The sequence below is a fragment of the Poromitra crassiceps genome (assembly GCF_964638095.1).
Source record: "Poromitra crassiceps genome assembly, contig: HAP1_SCAFFOLD_961, whole genome shotgun sequence".
Taxonomy (NCBI): Eukaryota; Metazoa; Chordata; class Actinopteri; order Beryciformes; family Melamphaidae; genus Poromitra; species Poromitra crassiceps.
Window position 1 is genome coordinate 10,099 of NW_028151449.1, and position 12,933 is coordinate 23,031.

At 42.7% G+C, this 12,933-nt stretch overlaps 1 protein-coding gene across 1 annotated transcript; it reads right to left on the bottom strand.

Moving 5' to 3' along the window:
• Positions 1 to 2,760: 2,760 nt before the first annotated feature.
• On the bottom strand, positions 2,761 to 10,884 carry LOC310771658 (stonustoxin subunit beta-like; the record flags this gene model as incomplete). The annotated part of the gene is made up of 3 exons (XM_083664218.1): positions 2,761 to 4,956; positions 10,531 to 10,580; positions 10,761 to 10,884. Coding segments are annotated over 3 exons (773 nt in total), but the record flags the coding sequence as incomplete, so codon positions are not given.
• Between the last annotated feature and the right edge of the window lie 2,049 nt (positions 10,885 to 12,933).

Consider the following 12,933-nt stretch of genomic DNA (forward strand, 5'->3'; position numbering starts at 1 on the left):
AACCCCCTGGGGGAGCACGGGGAGAACATGCAAACTCCACACAGACAGAAAGGCCCTTACGACGAGATACCCCACCTGGGCAGTAGGCACTGAAGATATGGGGGGGAACACAACCACAGCGCCCACAGTGTCCCAGGCGAGAATCGAACTCAGGACCTTCTGACTGTGAGGCGACAGCTCTACCACTGAGCCACCGTGTCCCCGTGTAGTCTGACTGAAACAGGGTAGAGAGGCGGGACATAGTATGTGGAGGAGTTTGATTTGACCATTGGAAAGTGGGCGCGTCGACATTGGCCAATCCTGCCGCTTGAATGATGCGTAGGATGGATGGATCCCACTCGATTTGGGAGCAGAACAAGCCCGCACCGCTCTGCACTGCAAAATAATGTATCTTACCAGACAAATCTGAAACCTACCGGTCACGTTTCAATAACAGTCTAAAACACAATATAATGTAAATACACCACTGTGGACTGTGTAGTCGCTGGCTGGCTCACTGCGTGGGCCCCCAGGGCCAGGAGGACCAGGAGGCAGTGGTGGAAATGGCCAGGTTTTACTGTGGGACCCCACGGACAAATCATGTTTCTTTAACTATGTTCTGAACACATGATGGACACACACATACATATACCATCAAAATGTAACCCCTACTCTTCTCCTCTTCTCATTTTTCGATCTCTGTCTCTGTATGGGAATCTAGGAGAGGAGGGGGAAACAGTTTTGACCAGACAACAAAGCACAGTATAGAGACAGTCGGCATGTGTGGGAACGCCCACAAAATGTTATACGGCTGGCGCGTGAGTGGGGTAAAACCGCCGATATATCTCAATGTGCTGACTCACCAAAGGAAGGTGCTGCGGCTCTACAGTACAGGTTTGGGGATTCTAGAGCAGCTACCATCTTCTTTATGTACTTCCTCCTTACTGTACATACTTGCTTCCTTACCTATTTGCTTAAACCCACTGTAATCTATAACCTCTCTACTTGTTAATGCAGGTGAGCTTGTTCACAGGGAGGGCGCAGGGCGCTACGGAGAGTGAGACGCGCGGCCCAGCACGTAACAGGATGTGAGTTGCCAGAACTGCATGAACTGTATAACCAGCGGTGCCTCAGGAGGTCCCTGAAGATCATCAAAGACACAAACCATCCCCACAACAGCCTGTTCTCCCTGTTACCCTCAGGGAGGAGATACAGGGTTCCAAAAGCACGCACAAATCGCTTGAGGATCAGTTTCTTCCCGCAGGCCACGAGACTCCTTAACATACACAAATAGTGTAGTAGCCGTACTGTACCGTACTGTAGCTGCTACCATTACGTATGTCTAATGTTTAATTGTATGTTTAATAAGGTATATGCTATTTGGTGGTATTTGCACCTGTATGTCAAATACGTCAAATTTAAAATGTTTAAGCACGTCTAAAGTATGCACATGACATGTGCACCTATGTGCAGTGAATATGCCACTGTCTCTGACTTGTCTTATCACTATACTGCCTTATTGCTTGTTGTGTCTCTTGTTGTTTTTGCACTCATATGTCCTGTTATATTTGTACTATGTTGTAAACGGAGTCCACAGCACAAGAATTTCACACGTGATACTTGTACCACGGAGTGACAATAAAAATCTTGAATCTTGAGACAGACTAACACCTGGAGAGGTGTTGTTTTTGATCCAGCCGAAGGTATTTGAGCTCAGGTGGTTTTGATTGCATGCTGTATTGTGCCTCTCCCCAATGCTGTTTCCTGTTCTTCATGCCAGCACAGACTGGAGAACATTTGATCCAACCTGAGTCCATAATTTGTCTGTATAATTTCAGTCTCCGGTGGTCTTAACCGTTCCGTGACAATAGCTGTTTGCTGTTGGTTCAGTTTTGGAGATAGCAGCAGTATGAGAGAAATGTAGCCCCAGGGCCGTGCAGAGACCCTTAGAGGGGCAGGGGCTCAAAAGTTAAAAAAACAACACCACGGTGCGGGCAGGCGTGCTGGAACTATTATGAAGTGGGGTTAAGGGGTGCTGCAAGGAAGGGACTCTCGGCGGGGAAGAAAATTGTAAGTTTTTTGGACTTTTAACGATATTTAGAAGACTATTTAATTTTAAATTAGCATTAGGATTATACTATTATGATGTCATTATTCAGTATCTTCTCCTTTTCTCACTCACTTACATGTAACCACCTGCTCTCCCTTTAGATCGATTTACACTAAAACAGACAGCAACACAGGCATAAACAATGAACTTATTATTATGGAAAACCAGATGATGAAAATCAAACACTTTTGAAGAGTGAGTGTATGAAATAGGATTAATAGGATTAAGGCATGCCTTCACTATAAAAAAAAAAAAAAAAAAAAAAAGGGCACTTTTGGCATCCAGGGAAAATGGGCAGGGGTTTGGGCACCCCTCTGCATGTGCCTGTGTAGCCCTGTCCTCAGGTAAAACTGTTCGGTTCTCCTAAAAAGCAAGCTGGTTTGCTTTTTACTTCTTATATAATATATATATATATATATATATATATATATATATATATATAGCCACACCAAAGTGCAAAGTGGCTCAAAGGCGGACTGATAATCCTGTAACATCTGAGTTTATTGTAATGTACTGTAATGACACATCCAGCGAGAAACTGACCATAACGAAGACATGTGCCAAATTTGACGACATGCATGATGTTCAGTATTTTAAGAGGTTAAGAGGCAGGTTGCCTCTGTAAGCCTACTCACAGGATATGAAACGAGTCAATTCATTAGATGTGCTTTAATAAAATCTTTAGCAGAGTAACAGTAACAGATGCAATAAACACTATAGTTGAATTGACAAAAGGAAAAAATATATAAAAAGTGAAAGTAAATGGACAATAACATTGTTCCTGATTTACCCAGTAGGTAAACTGGTAAAAAACACATAATGTTACAAGGTGTTTCACAATTATGCTTTTTGGAGCAATAAGGAACCTTATGTGAAACATTTCAAATCACTTGACTGCGAGTATTTTAATTCACATTAAAAAACCGCACAATATCCGTATACCAATGATGCATATGTACTGGAGGGGCTGTCCAGTAGAGTAGAGGCATCTGACACGATCATCGAATGCTTGAAACCAGGAATCACTGTTCGACAAGGATTGTTCAGTTTCTCATAATCATTATGGTACAATAACCAAAGTTACACTGTAAAAATCCAAAAATAGTAAACACAAGACAAAAATGATTTAAAATAGTATAAGCTTAAGTTGTAACACTGCAAAAACAGTATCCAAAATGGTACACTGGTACAGTTACACTGTAAAAACCATAGACTGTAAATGGTAAAAACATAGCTAAAAAATTGCTGTAAAAACTTTAAAAATCCAATAATAATTGAGTAAAGCCTTGATAAATCTTTAGTCAAACTCTAGTTCAGCATAAACCATTAATAAAACGTGCAACCATAAGTTACACTGTACAAATATATTTTAAAACTGAACTGAAAAATAGTAAAACAGTGAAGTTACACTGTAAAAACCACTAATACAATGTGCAATACAAATATCATATGTACAATAATAAAACTTCAGTGAATCAGTAATACACTTAATTACAATTTGGAAATTGTTTAAAGATCCCCTAAAGTCATGTTTTAAGAAGAGAAACAATATTTCACTGCTTCAGAGACTGTGAGAGGCGTACACCTCTGTTCAATGTGCTGAGTTCTTTGTTCAATGTTCTTGGGGCTGGTTTGACATTTTCTGTCTTTATTTTTGGTTTCCAGTGCAGCAAAAGTAAACAAAGGATGGGGTCATTTCTTGCTTGGGCAGGCAAAAATGGCTGTGTACCTAGCAAGAGGAAAATAGATGCAGAGGTCCAAGTAGGAGTTCTACTCTTGTTTAAGGCTCTAGTTAGGGCAAGATCATCCATAGACTATGTACGAGTACTAAAAAGAATGCACGATCTAGGAGTGTTTCAGAGCAAGTGGTGTCTTGAGGAAGCTGTGTGCAGGCTGGAGGGAGGAGAGCTAGTTTTTAACATGGAGTTGAGATGAGGAGTGGATGACCGTGTGTATGATTGTCTGTGATTGCTTTGTTTTGAGTGGTGTTGTTTTGCCGAAGTTTTTTGGTTTGTAAATGTTTTGTTTTTCTGACTGTTTTCGGGTTGTGAAGGCCCTGTTTGTTTTGTGTTTTGTTTCTTGCTCTGATTAATTGACATGTTGTAGGTAGAAGGCTTGTTAAAACTCAATTCTCTCCCTCCTCTATCTGACACAGAGACACTGATGCACTAGACTAACGCACTAGGCTCAGACCCAAACTCAGTGTCTCCTTCCTCTATCTGACACAGAGAGAGACCCTGAAGAATCAGATCAGTCAGATCCAGTCTCTCAATCAGACTCATGCTCAGACTCAGGATCTCCCTCCGTATGCTCACACTCCTCTTCTATATGACACAGAGCCATTTTGGAACGGTCCCATCTAGACCCAAACGCAGGGTAGAGTGGTTCAGTGAATCTGGAGTGGAAGGTGTGAATGTGGAGCAGTGTGCCAGAGCAAACTCTGTAGAAGGACAGAGAGCCAGCATCCCAGTCGAGATACACTCCTACTTTGTCACAGTAGCTGTAGAAAGGTATAACTGTGGGGATAGAATTGTGAGTGGCTGTATAATACCTATCATTGCAGAACACACTCCAGGACTTGTCACCATTTCCAAGCTTGCAGTCATCATCCTTGCCTCTCCTGACGATTTCTCTGTAAGTCACTCCTATATGAACCATCCCTTCCCACTTGACCTCCCAGTAATGGCGACCAGTGAGACCATTTTCACACAGCAGCTGACAGCACTCAGGAGGATAATGATCATCATCATCATCAGGATCATCTTCAGAATATGGCTTCCCCCTCACATCTTCCACCTTTCTCTTGTCTTTAGACACGATGAGCCCTCTGTGTGCTGTCTTTGGGTCCAGTGTGAGTTCACAGGCATCTGATGGAGAGAACAAGACTCAATACAGCAGCAGCTTCTCATCTAATACACATGTGCTGCATTTCCCAATAACAATCGTTCTTACTGGTTATGAAGATTTCCTACAAGCAAATTTAACATCCATAGATTTTTCACCCCTCCAGTCAGTTTTCCTATACCTGTTCCTATACCTGTATAACCATTAGTGAAAACATTCTAATATGTTTGTATATATGTATGTAATCTAATTCTGCACCAAATAACTTACCGTATTTCCTCTATTAGTGGCCTCTATTCCATTACAGGCCTCTGCTCTAATATAGGACGGGGGCACGGCCTGCACGGACAAATAAAGGCCCCTCCCTCAATACAGGCCGGGTCAAAAAAAAAAAACGAAGGAGCAAAAACTACGGTGAATACGGTACTGTAAATTTCCCATAACACAACGCATCTACCGTGTGACGTAACCGGACGTAACGCAGACGAGAGAAATAAAAACAAACATGGCACCAACCAAACGAACCAGACGAAAGTTTGACGTTAAGTTTAAAGAGAGCGTTGTGCAATATGCAGCGGAAAATTTGGTACAGTGTGATGTGGAATCAGCCCTTCAAGCAGAGCCTGCATGATGCCTACGACCAGTGGATAGCTGGGGACGCAGATAAGCAGTACACAGCTGGAGGTGGAAACCTAAAAGCGCCTGCCCGACGCCTGCTTGTGGACTGGGTGATCGCCGCCTGGGACAAGCTGGACAAGGATCTGATCAAAAAGTCCTTCCAAGTTTGTGGACAGTCTGTGAAAACTGACGGGAGTGAAGACAACCTCATCCACTGCTTCAAGCAGGGACAGCCCTGCACCGCTGGACGGGAGGCTCTCGTCCAGCTGCGTCAGCGGGACCAGGAGAACAGACAGGCAGCCGAGGATGAGGAAGATGAAGAGGAACTGGTCAACAATTAACTTGTTGTTCTGGATAATGTTGATGATGATGAGGACGCAGAGGATACCGACATACTAGATGAGGAGGAGGATACTGAGTGAGTGAGTGACCACCAATATTTATTTGCGTTGTTTGGTTTTGTAACCTGTAGGTTAGGTCACGCCCTGGCATGCCCATAGGTTATTACCCTTGCGACACAACCAATCCAGTTAGATCCCATATCAGCCCCCGGAAATAAATACCGGTAACGTAGGTGTCTCCACCTTTCATTCCCCCGGTTGGAGCGTTGCTGTCTGGGCTGCTGAGCGTGTCCTCACACTCCCTGGTTGAGGTAGGCTGAAATGATTGTTTGGTGCGCGCACATTGCCCACTTGTTCAAATGGCTCGCTAAAGCCTGTAACTGTCTTTTAGACGTATCCGTGTGCGGCTGCTGCTGCTCTGGAGACCTGTGTCCCGTCCGACGGGTTGGTACAGCAAGCAAGGTATTGACACTGACTGATCTTTTACCTCACGTGTAACCAATTGATATCCAAACTAATGCATGTGTGTATCCATGTGCTCTGTGATCAGAAGACGGCACGTGAAACCCAGCGTGTGTGTGGCCACAAAACGGCGTGTGAAACCCAGCGTGTGTGTGTGTCCAGCGTGTGGTATCATTCACAGCCAAGGTACAATGTTTGGTAATGGTTACTGTAGTGCATTCGAGGTGTAATTATCATTCATGTATTAATGCTTGTTTTTGTATTTCTTTGTACAGCAGAGACTGCCGCTGCTGTTTTGCCTATAGCAACTCTTTTGTAAAACAAGCCACTTGAAGTGTCTTTTTATTTCTTTGTTTTATTCTCCCAGCGTTTTATAACTAGAAAGGTCATTTAATCTAACTTTATTACCAAACCTGGTTTGAGGATAGATACATCCTATCGAGGTGCCCGGCCACCTTTTATACAGGAGGACAGCAGAGTGGTCCTTTTGGTTTTCAATGTGCATTTGTTTGACAGTGTGCTTTTGTCATATTTTATTGTAGTGTTTGGTGTGGTTTGAACCACGACTGCGACTCCTCTTATACTGTAGGTGGGCTAAGTCCCTCGTATCATCGATATATCCTCCATTCCTAATAACTTGTGTTTGGTTAGTTAGTATTGGCCATTCTACCGACTGAACATTTCTTATGCTGTTCCCATCTTTTTATCAGATTTGTTTTATTGCATAAAATAAATCTATTTTGTATTTGGTATCTCTCTCCCGTCTCTGATTTAACTTGTGGATTCCTGTGCGGGGTGAAACCATATTGGGGGTTACTCTGGTTTAATACCAGTCTTGATTTCATACCAGGTATTCTTTGGGTGAAAGTCCTAAGGTGGCGTTGTCGACATTTTAATACAATTGGCCGAGTTACACTCTGGCTCGGTTACAGTTTTATGCAATATTTTGCAATAAAAGTCATGAAAATAAAGGAGTATGTCCATGAGAGTTTAATATTAAGAAATAAAGGCCTCACTCGAATACAGGCCTCTGCTCTAATATAGGATGGGGGCTCTCTGCGGCTCAGTAAATAAAGGCCCCAGTTACTATTAGAGGAAATACGGTACATTGATAAGAACCAAACGCTAATAAGGGACAGTCCGTTATTTATGAGAGGGGGGGGTATGGTGCAGGGGCGACTTTGTTTTCGTTTTGTTCCTTCACCCTCCCCAGATCTATAAATATTTTTCCATGTCCCTCCCTGAGTGACTGGAGATAAATGCATCACCCTCCCTCCACCATAAATAACCACACTTTATCATATTCACACCAAAGGTATAGAAAATATGACCTTTTCCGATGATTTGGCTATGTTTGATAGCGCCCTATGACATCGGGGGAGAGAGGGGGCGGGGGCATATAACGTTTAGTAGCCTACCCAGCCCATAAACGGCCTCATCTCCTAGTTATAAAGCCGATCGCCCGCTCAGTACCGCTCAGTCCCGCTCCAGTTTCAATCACAACATGTTCGAAAGAGAATGCATCGGTGCATGGCTAATTGAGCCACATGTGAAATCTCCCACTCCCAGCATGCATTGAGGGTAATACATTGACAAGAAATAGCAACCAAATCAGCCTAAATAGGCTAAGTGGTAGATATAAATAATGTTTATGTTAGCACAACATGCAATTGTAGAACCTTTCAATATTGGACAAAATAAAACAATAAAAATCAAAACACAACCCTATGTGAAACATGTATGTAATCCAGGTGCTATATATATCCCTTGCAGATTTAACGTTATTTGGATGAGTGACACTGATGCACTGTGATGTCCGCTCCAGCCTCCAATAAGACTAGCCTACTTCGTGTACACGCCCACTATTTTCTTGCCAGCTGCTGCGACGAGAAGGAAGAGAAACGAGCATGCAGCCGACTCTGCTGAGCTCATGTTATTTGTAGTGAGCAATGCCCATTGCCCAGGCGTTTAAACGCAAATTAAAACACCCTGGCCTTTTTATCTCTTTTATTCTTTTGAGCGGAGCGGTGAGTGCAAGCGGGTGAAATCTGTATCGAGCGGCAAGCGGTCTGGAGCGGAGTCCAGTCACCATACAGGTAAACCATAGATATAAATAGGGGAGTAAACACGAATTTTGGAACGAAAAAACGCATTTAAAAATATATACAAAATACAAAAAATGAAAGTTGTATAACCCTCCCTAAAGCCAAAATAAAAAACACAAGTCCATCCCCAGTACTCAAAAAAATATTTGATACCCCTCCCCCTTTCTGCACCATACCCCCCCTCTCATAAATAACGAACAGTCCCTAAGTTGTTCCACTGCAACATCATGTTGTCAAAAAAGCACAACAGGCTTTGTCTCTTGTCTTCAATCTGCGTTCCAACTGAGAACATCTGGTACAAACACCGGTGTAACATTAGCCATAAGCCGCTTTCACACACAAATCGCACAATATTGCAGTTCAGAAGGCCCGCAAAGCTGGCAGCCTCACCACAGAAATTGCTTTCACACAGAGCCAAGCAGCACCACCACATTCCCGTCCTGGGGTGTGCTTTCAGGTGACACCCACCCCTCCCGGATTGAAATGAGGCGAGGGGAGGAATTTCCACCCAGCTCCTCCTAGCCTAAATGAACATTTTCATAGGTTAGTGTGGCCTAGGCTACTGTATGATGAACGAATTCTCCATGTGTTCTTCACATGCAGCATGGTAACAAGGCTTTCAATATTCATCTGATCGACTTTATGGATCACAGATGCACCATCATGTATTAGGTACAAGACTAATTCTTATCTTTTGGTTCCAGTTTTTTGTAAAGCAAATTATCCCCATGAAGTAGCCTAATTAGTGTCCGTTCTGAAAGACGGCGCCCGCATATCAAACAGCTGCAGTCTGCATAACGTTCGTCGGGGGAATAGTATAGGCTATGAATGCACATGACTACTATAACGTTAGTAGTTTTTGTAAGGGAACGCACAACTGGCTAGCGAGACAGATTGCAGTTCTGGAGCTGGTTTCCAGAGGGAATATCCTCAGACCGACTCGCCACAGTGCCCATTCGCACCTCTGTTCCGTGTTGCCGCTCCTACGCTTTCAGATGGAGGCGGGTTGGAGAGTAATCCGGCGCTGTGACTAGTTCCACACACGCGGATCACATTTTCTGTGTATTTTATCGCTTTCAAGGCCGGTGTGAAAGCGGTTATAGATGATGCAGCATTAATATCAACAACCGGCCAACGCATTTCAAAGATGATGACGCCTCCGTGGAAAGAGTCCAACTGGTTAACAGTTGAAACGTTTGGTGCGTTTTGAGCTTGAGCACAAAATTTGGTTATTTGTCAAAAAATACAGTGGCAAACAGTTAAATCAACATTGCCAGGTCATGACTCACCAACACATGAAATATCTTAAAAATTAAAAAATACACTAGAGGGGGGCTTTAAGATGCTACAATGTACTTTATGATCTCTGGCTTACGATACTTTTGGGAAACATTTATTATTGTAGATTTATTAGAAACTTGCTAAACCATTTGATTATAACACATGATGTCAGCCATCATTCTGATCCACAGTATCTGAATGAATGGACGTCACTTAGAGGCCATTTACACCTGGCATTAACATGCATTTTGGGTGATCCGATTGCAATCCGATTGCAATCTGATCACCCAAAACGCATGTTTGGGTACTGTGGATACTGTGGTGTACAGTAGATGGACTTATTTCAGTAGTTGAATGTGTGCTGCTTTGTTTTCATGAATCAAACTAAATACTAGGGCTGTCACTTTTTATTCGAAATTCGAATTTAACTTTGAATGTGGGGGAAGAGGGCATGTTCGAATGTATAATTGACCTGTTCGAATTTTTTAATTTTTTATTATTATTATTATTATTATTATTATTATTTTTTTAATTAACCAAAATTAACCAAATGCTGCTTGCTGGTAATGTTAATCCGATGTCAGAAAAAGTCTGTGTCGCGTTAGTCTCTTCTGAGAAAGTTTATCTCCAGGGTCTGAAAAGTTGTCTCGAGTTGGATGCAGCAAAAATTTTAAAAAAAAAATCAATTAACCAAAAAACTTCGAATATATTCGAACATTTTGCGGGCAATTAAAGTTCATTCAAACTTTATTTTGGGAAAAAGTGACAGCCCTACTAAATACACACTTACATTTCCTCACACCTCCTTGTTTCAGCCACTCCTCTCCATCAGGTTCCACCCTGGGGAATAAACAAAAACAGACCAGCAGATTATCTTTGATTATGGAACAATTGACATTTCAATATCAACAATTTCCACTCATATCCTCCATTAAACAATAATTTATATTCCTGGTCTTCTCAGTGTGACAGAGAAAATGTGTGACTGTCGGCCTTCTAACAGAGGTTGCCTCTCTATACCTGAGAGATTTCAATCTCCAGTGTGGATCAATCACGCCAGCACGTAGCAGGTTCAGTCCTGCGGCTCCTGGATTATTGTACCTCAGGTCCAGCTCTCTCAGATGGGAGGGGTTGGAGCTCAGAGCTGAGGCCAGATAAGCAAAGCCTTCCTCTGTGAGCAGACAGCCTGACAGCCTGCGCACGCGCACACACACACACACACACACAAACACACACACAAACACACACACACACACACACACACACACACACACACAGAGCAAACAGTTCCGTTTGATATTTATATTGTGACCAGTGATATATATTTAATAAAATCAAAAAAATCTGTGGGGGTCTTCTTTGACCAACACTTAAATTTTGAATGCCATGTTAAGAAACTGGTCCAATCATGTTTCATTCAATTAAGAAATACTGCTGGTGTGACAGATCATCACTGCGAGGTCCACCTTTCCTACACATAAGATGATGGTTTTGCATGTTCTAGGTATTGGTTATAGTGGGGCAGCATAGCTCACTATATGAGACCAATCGTTCATTTTGTGATAAAAGTGCCAAATTTGGCACAGAAATAGCTTAATGTAGAAGACATCTGGATATTGTGGCAGTGCAGATTAGCATTTTTATGACCATTTTCCAAAATGGCTGCCAGCCGTAGCTCAACATTTGAGACCAATTGTTCATTTTGTGATACAAGCACCAAATTTTGCAGATGTGTTCAGAGATATATTCTGAACAAAACTGGATATTGGGCCATCACAAATTTGCCCCCTGGTGGCCGTGGCAGGCATTTTTCAAAATGGCGACCAGCGGTTTGTCAACATTTCCTATCCCATTGGATCCACATGCAATACCAGACATAATATAGATCCTAGTAAGTCTGAGAACCAAATGAAAATACTCATTCAAAATGATATGGACTTTTACAAAGTAATTAGTCACTTCATTATGTGTGTAGACTACATTATAGGCCTATTAGTGCGGCTACTGTTCATTTAGTGATAAAAGCGACAAATTGGGCACAGAAATAGCTTAATATATGTAGAAGACATCTGGATATTGGGACGTTGCATAGCATCAAAATCCTACTATGAGCTGATCTCTTGTGGTTGCACGAGTGGTTGCAGAAAGTGTTGCAAGTACAAAAAGGCTGCACTTCAGTGCACAGGCCTTTGCTTCTGTGAGGGAGGATGTGCTAGTGAGTATGATTTATGAATACCATTCATTTAAATTGGAGTAGTTTATTCCTTTCATATTATACTTGGTATACATACTGTACTTGGTAACCATTTTATAAAAGCAATAGCTCACTTCAGGCGTTTTATGGAGTTTTTCCTGGAGGGAGATTGTTGCTTTCTCTGCTTTCTGGTTTTGGTGGACAATAACCGTTGCTTCTGGGCAACTCTGTAAGTGCAGTACCATTTCATAAGGTGGTCAAGAGTGCAATCTATCACATGACGTCCTTCAGATGAGACGTTAAACCGAGGTCCTGACTCTCTGTGGTCATTAAAGATCCCATCGGTACTCTTCACAAGAGTAGGGGTGTGACCCCGGTGCCCTGGCTAAATTCCCAAACAGGCCTTCCTTCAATCGTGGTCACCTAATCATCCCTTGTTACTTAATTGGCACATTCAGTCTTCAACTCTCCACTGTGATAGGCTGATGTGTGGTGAGCATTCTGGCACAAAATGGCTGCCGTGCATCACCCAGGTGGGTGCTACACATCGGTGGTGGATGAGTTGAGTTCCCTCCCCTGATAGGTGAAGCGCTTTGAGTGTCTTGAAAGGTGCTATTTAAATCCAATCAATTATTATTAGGACGGTGAAAACATGGATCGACGTGATATCACGTCAATGGCAGGGAAAGGGCGCTGAAAGGAAACTGGCTGGCCTTCCAGACGCTACACGTCACTTCTGCTTCGCTTCAGCGTCTGGTGTGTTTGCACCGTAACAGAAGGAAATCAGGAAACCACCAAGTGTAATTGTCTGCACTCTGCAATATAAACAGTTGACATAAAGGCCTAAATATTCTTCTGCATCAAACCACTCACCGAATGCGTCGCGGCTGGCGAGCCCGCCAGCGCAGCCTGCGTGCAGCTCCTTGAAAATGTGACTTGGCGCTGCTGATGCGAACAGCGCGAGTATAATAATTATACTCGCGTATAATAATGATATAT